At 48.8% G+C, this 6,104-nt stretch overlaps 1 protein-coding gene across 1 annotated transcript; it reads right to left on the bottom strand.

The window, feature by feature from the left end:
* Window positions 1-461: 461 nt before the first annotated feature.
* ACTA1 (actin alpha 1, skeletal muscle) lies at window positions 462-5,887 on the bottom strand. Its single transcript, XM_072647474.1, has 7 exons — window positions 5,631-5,887; window positions 4,209-4,349; window positions 3,081-3,405; window positions 2,174-2,335; window positions 1,636-1,827; window positions 1,093-1,274; window positions 462-857 (listed from the first exon to the last, which is right to left on the bottom strand). The coding sequence occupies exons 2-7, from the start codon at window positions 4,335-4,337 to the stop codon at window positions 714-716; spliced, it is 1,134 nt and encodes a 377-aa protein (XP_072503575.1). The 5' UTR covers window positions 4,338-4,349; window positions 5,631-5,887; the 3' UTR covers window positions 462-713.
* Window positions 5,888-6,104: the final 217 nt, after the last annotated feature.

Here is a 6,104-nt window from a genome sequence, read left to right as displayed (position 1 = left end):
ATTCCAGCCATTGTCTCTCAAAATTGAACACAAAGGGCCTGCTATGGCCTGAGCACAGTGGGCACAGTACGACAACTATAACCTTCTTTAATCTGTTCAGTGATGTGGGAGAAAGAATGCAGAACATGGAGCTAGGAGACCTTATTTCCAATCCTGGCTTATTTTAATGATTCCATAATTATGTGTGTGTGTATCTACAGGAAAATCATTTAACCAGTCTGAGCTGAGCTCAGTTTCCTAATTTGTAAAATGGGAGTGATACCAGTAATACTTATATGTCATGTTTATTTTGAGAAAACTGCTTTGAAAACCATATAGCCCTAGTAACTGGGAATGATTATTCAATAGTGTGAAATTTGTTAAAACAAACAAATGAGGTGGGTATCCTGTTCAAACGGAATGAAAGATATTATTCTCCCCCCCCCCAAACACCGCCCCCATAAATAAATAAAATGACAAAATTTATGGGACTTGACAGAATGACTGAATTTAATGCTTCTTGAAGTTTTCCATTTCTGCAGGGTTTTGTTTTAAAAATAACAAAACAAGATAAAATAAATTAATTTATGTACACTTTACAAATGTTGTTTGCAGCAACAATAATAGACACATTAATGCCACAGTTATTTGGCTGTTGCAAGAGCTCAACCACCTGCAACTTAACAACATTCGTCATCCTGAGAATAGTGAGCACGCTGATCTTGTAAACATGTTTAGAAGCATTTGCGGTGGACAATGGAGGGTCCAGCTTCATCATACTCCTGTTTGGTGATCCACATCTGTTGGAAGGTGGACAGGGAGGCCAGGATGGAACCACCGATCCAGACAGAGTATTTCCTCTCAGGAGGGGCAATGATCTAGAAGAGAAAGATAACATTCACTACTATCAGACAAAATAAGAAAAGAAAGTGGGGAAAGAGGGTGTGAAGAGTCCTGAGGTGGGAGGGAGAAGCTATGTAAGATGAGAAGTACTGAACTCCAAGAGTTTTTCTTGTCTTAGATAAGAATCATTGCTCAGTAAATTTGGAGATTTAAAAATTAACTAAGAATGATGAAGTCTCCACTAGCTTTCTGCCCCCTTTAGGATCCTACCTTGATTTTCATTGTGCTGGGGGCTAGGGCTGTGATTTCTTTCTGCATGCGGTCAGCAATACCAGGATACATGGTGGTACCACCAGACATGACATTGTTGGCATACAGGTCCTTCCTGATGTCAATATCACACTTCATGATACTGTTGTAAGTGGTCTCATGGATACCAGCAGATTCCATACCTTGGGAACAAAGGGAAGACAGGAGAAGAAGGAAGAAAAGTGGGGGTTAGAAGGGGAGGAGAATTAAAGAAAGAAATCTTTAAAAGAAGAAACAAAAAAAAAAATCAGTGAGCCATTTGACTCAATAGGTTTCTTATGGATTAAATTATAGACAAAGTGCACCCTAAAAAGGCCCCAAAGCAAAGGGTGCCCAGTGAATAGAGCACCGACTCTAGAGTCTGGAGGACCTGAAAATTCAAATCTAACCTCAGACACTTGACACTAACTGTATGACCTTGAGCAAGTCGCTTAACCCCAATTGCCTTGCCTCCCCCCTCCAATATAAAAAAAAAAAAATTAAAGCCCCAGAGCAGCCTCTTACCAATAAAGGAAGGCTGAAAGAGGGTCTCCGGGCAACGGAAACGCTCATTGCCGATAGTGATGACCTGACCATCAGGCAGCTCATAGCTTTTTTCTAAGGAGGAGGAGGAAGCAGCAGTGGCCATCTCATTCTCGAAGTCCAGAGCCACGTAGCACAACTTTTCCTTGATGTCTCTCACGATCTCACGCTCAGCTGTCAAGTGGAGGAGAAAAACACTGATTGGTTAGCTAGAGAAGTGAAATATGGAAAGGCACAAATGCACGCTCACAAACCGATCTACACAACCTATTTGCTTAAGATCCCCGCACCACTGAAGTCGCATGTATGCATCAGGGCGAGGACTCGCTCCTGGTTAGGCAAGGAACATGGAGCCTTGCAAAGTTCGTCCTTTCTTATTGTTAGGGGTGGAGAAGCTCTCGGGAGGAGGAGGCAGTTAAGAACGAGTCTGTGGGTAGCTCTAAGGGCCTGGCTGACTCCCATTCCTTATTCCACGTCCCCATCTTCCTCCCCTCGGCTTCGGGTGTCTACTGGTGCTCACCAGTGGTCACGAAGGAGTAGCCACGCTCAGTGAGAATCTTCATCAGGTAGTCAGTGAGGTCCCGACCAGCCAAATCCAAACGCATGATGGCATGGGGCAGCGCATAACCTTCATAAATGGGTACGTTGTGGGTGACACCATCGCCGGAGTCCAGCACGATACCTAGTAGAGGGGGAGGATGACAGATTGAAGAGGATTTGACAGACCCGAGTGAAAAAAGTCACAAACTTACTACGCACGCACACACATACACACACATCTAACGCAACAGACATACGGAAAACTGCTGTAACATTTTCCTTCACATCAGAACTCAGGGTTTGCCTTAGGCACTGCGGGGGGGTGGGAGTGGGGAGCTACTAAGGAGTAGGATAGGATGGGTACCTAAGTAGGCTAGCAATGCTGCTCTGAAATTTGGTATGCGTTTGATAACTTCTGTAGGGGTGAAAGTAGTTGTCCAGTAGTATCCCGGATCTATGAAGTCACTTTAGGTGCCAGTACTGAAAGGCAGAGCTTTAGTCTGAGAGTTTTAAACGGTCGGTGCACCTAGCGCTCTTGCTAATCTGACCAGCTTGGGAGGGGAGGAGAGGAATTAGGATAAAGAGGAGCGAAAGAACTGCAAAAATCAGCAGAGGGAGTGGGACGTAGCAAGTAGTTGGTAGATAATTGCGACAGCGTGGAGAGTCTGGAGGTGTTGACTGTGAGACAAGAGGTGTTTCTTTGTAAAAACAGGTTCCTATCTGGAGGATTGCAAGTGGGAGGAGGTGGACCTATACAATGAGGATAGCTAGTGTGTGTAGAGTGAGCCCAGAGGCGACAGCGGAGGGCCCAGTCTATCTAAGTGTAGAGTAGTGTCTTCCTGGCCCAGTCCATGCCTGTTTCAGTCCTGGATGGATCGACCTCTTACCGGTGGTACGGCCGGAGGCGTAGAGGGACAGCACGGCCTGGATGGCCACGTACATGGCGGGGACGTTGAAAGTCTCAAACATGATCTGGGTCATCTTCTCGCGGTTAGCCTTGGGGTTGAGGGGGGCCTCAGTGAGCAGGGTGGGGTGCTCCTCGGGGGCCACTCGGAGCTCGTTGTAGAAGGTGTGATGCCAAATCTTTTCCATGTCATCCCAGTTGGTGATGATACCGTGCTCGATGGGATACTTTAGGGTCAGGATACCTCTTTTGCTCTGAGCCTCGTCGCCTACGTAGGAATCTTTCTGACCCATACCCACCATGACGCCCTGGGGTATAGGAACAATAGGAGAGAAGAAGGAGGGGAGCAAGCATTAGGCTTCAAAAAAGGAACTTGGGAGTGATAGCGATCCCGTGTTGTCGTACAGACTTGAGGATAGGTCTCCCTATCTCTCCCACTAACTCTGAGCCATTTCTATCCAGTAATCCTATAAAAGACCCCGAGGTTGAGCGGAGGGAATGTGAATAAAGTATTCACATTTACATAGCACTTCAAGGTTTTACAAAGCGCTCTCCTCAGTACTACCCCAGGAGGTATTTGGCACCAGTATAATTGCTTCCCTCCCCTTGTGGTTGACTCGTTTTAATACTGTCCAACTCTTCATGACCCCATTTGGACTTTTCTTGGCAAAAATACTGGAGTGGTTTGCCATTTCCTTCTCCATCTCATATTACAGATGAGGGAAACTGAGGCAAGCAAGGTTAAGTGACTTGCCCAGGGTCACACAGCTACTAAGTGTCTGAGGTAGAATTTGAATTTCAGGTCTTCTCGATTTCAAGCACAGCACTCTATGTACCGCGCTATCTAGCTGCCTCACCTCCCATTTTACAGAGGAGGAAACTGCAACTCAGAGACCTTACTTGGCCAAATCATTAAGCTAGTCAGTGTCGAACTCACAGTTCTTAATTCAAGTTCCTGAGCTATTTCCTCAATATCCGGTGTCCTCCCTGGCTGGATGCTAGAGCTTTGAGGAATATGCAGGTTTTCAGAGGGATAGCACCCCCACCCCTTGACCTGCAACACCTACCTGCCTTGGGGGAGAGGGAAAGGGTTTGGTGTACTAGGTCTCACCTGATGACGGGGGCGGCCCACGATAGAGGGGAACACTGCCCTGGGGGCATCATCTCCGGCAAAGCCGGCTTTCACCAGCCCAGAGCCATTGTCGCACACGAGGGCGGTGGTCTCATCTTCGTCGCACATGGTGTCTTTTTTCTGCAAAGAGAGACCCTATGTTAGTACACTGCGTTGCCACCAGCCTCCCACCAGCTTCCCTGGTCCCTGGTCCCATGAATAGAAGCAGTGCTGGGAACACGGGCCCGCAGCCCCCCGGGCTGGGAGGGTAGGGAGACGTTTGCTGTTCAAAAAGGGCCACTATGTTCCTCGTAGACCCTCCAGTTAAGTACACTTCACCTGTACACTTTAGCTAAATTACTTTGTTTCCTTCCATCGTTAGGAGCCCGGGGGTGGGTAGTTAATTGGGATGGGGTTGAAGGACCCAGTAAGGTGGAGATTTCTGCCCATCGGACCTACGATCCAGAGTCAGTAGGGATCTAATCTTTCTCTCCCCGCCCCCTGAATTATTGAAGGGAATTATTTCAAACTGAAGATGTGATTAAAGTAATCGTGTCCATCTGCCCTTCTTATAAACAGGGGGAGAGGGAAGCTCAGACAGTTTGGGGATCTTTAAAAATAGACGAGATCTTGTATCCCTAGTTCATAGATGTTATAGCTGGAAGGGAACTTAGAGAAAAGCCATCTCAATTAATCCCCTCAGGTGGGACATTTTCATCTTACTCCTCTGACCCTAGGTACAGACGAGCGTTGGAGAGGGGAGCTGAATTCCCAAAATCATCTTTTCAGGAAGCTCTCGGTTTAACTGTGTTGCCTGAAGAATTTTCCCCACCCGCGTTCGTTGCCGGCTGTCGCTGTGCTAGCAGCTGTGACTGAATGGAACTCCCTGTAAAATCTCAATCTCTAAATACAGAAGGCTTGGATATCAAAATCACTGTGCATTCTCCCTGTTCCCCTAGTGCTGGGGAGTGAAGGCTGATTGAGGAAGACACTGTCCCTTTCTTTTCGTCTAGCTCAACTGACTTCCTCGGTTTGGACCTGGAACGAGCTATCCTCTGTTTCCTAACTGTCGGTGGGACTTCAAGAGGGAGATTTTAATTCCTGATTCTAGATTCCTTTCAATTAAATCTGGGATGGAAGGGAAAGCGGAAGCCCGAGGTGAAGTGGTGAAGTTGGGGAGTGGTCCCTCCGGAAGTTTCTGAGAGCCTGGAGAAGCAGGGTAGGACCGGGCTGGACGTGAGCAGAGCTCGCGTCGTGGCAGTCCAGGAGAAGAAGCGGTTCGGTGTGCTAGACTAGTGGGAGACAGTCGGGAGGGCGGTGCTGAGCAGGGCTCCTTCTTGGTCTCTCCACTAGAAACTGTTCCCACTTTCCCTCCTTCACACCCTGGCTCTCCTCCCCTTTCTTCCTCATCCCCTTGCCTACCTGTGTGGGTGGCTACTGGTGCCTCTTAGCTCCGACTCGGGCCCCTGGGTATGCCGCGGGAGGCGCTTCTCTTGGAGTTGTCCGGTGTGGTGGGTCTGCAGCCCCCCGGGCAGGTTTTTATATAGACCGCGATCTCTCCGCTCCCCGCCCCCTGCCCAGACCCGCAGGAATGTCTCTACCCTTCTGTAGCCATATTTGGGTGTTGGGCACTAAGAGCCCCCTCCCCTCCAGTCCCTCAGCCTTGGCCCCCAACCCCCGAGCTCTGCCCAAAGAAGGAGAACCCTGGCCCTGGCCCAGGTAACACGGGCCAGGCCGTATAAGGAGTGTCTTCCCGGGCCTGCAGCTCCTCCCCAATCCGCCCCTCCAGCTGGTCAGGGGAGCTGGGGGCAAGAGAAAGGGTCAGTTCGGAGGGAGGGGAAACGAGGGGTGTGCACGTGAGTACATCGGTGTGCACGAATGTGCGCACCCGCGTGT

This window comes from Notamacropus eugenii, chromosome 2 (genome assembly GCF_028372415.1).
Source record: "Notamacropus eugenii isolate mMacEug1 chromosome 2, mMacEug1.pri_v2, whole genome shotgun sequence".
Classification (NCBI taxonomy): domain Eukaryota; kingdom Metazoa; phylum Chordata; class Mammalia; order Diprotodontia; family Macropodidae; genus Notamacropus; species Notamacropus eugenii.
Note: the sequence above shows the minus strand (reverse complement) of the source record. Positions and strands in the feature narration are given on the sequence as shown.

Excerpts from the sequence above, each read along its gene's own strand:
- ACTA1 (XM_072647474.1), bottom strand. The coding sequence starts at position 4,337 with ATGTGCGACGAAGATGAGACCACCGCCCTCGTGTGCGACAATGGCTCT. Across the intron at positions 3,406-4,208 it reads TGGGCCGCCCCCGTCATCAG|GGCGTCATGGTGGGTATGGG; the intron begins GTGAGACCTAGT and ends CCTATACCCCAG. Across the intron at positions 1,275-1,635 it reads CTTTCAGCCTTCCTTTATTG|GTATGGAATCTGCTGGTATC; the intron begins GTAAGAGGCTGC and ends TTTGTTCCCAAG.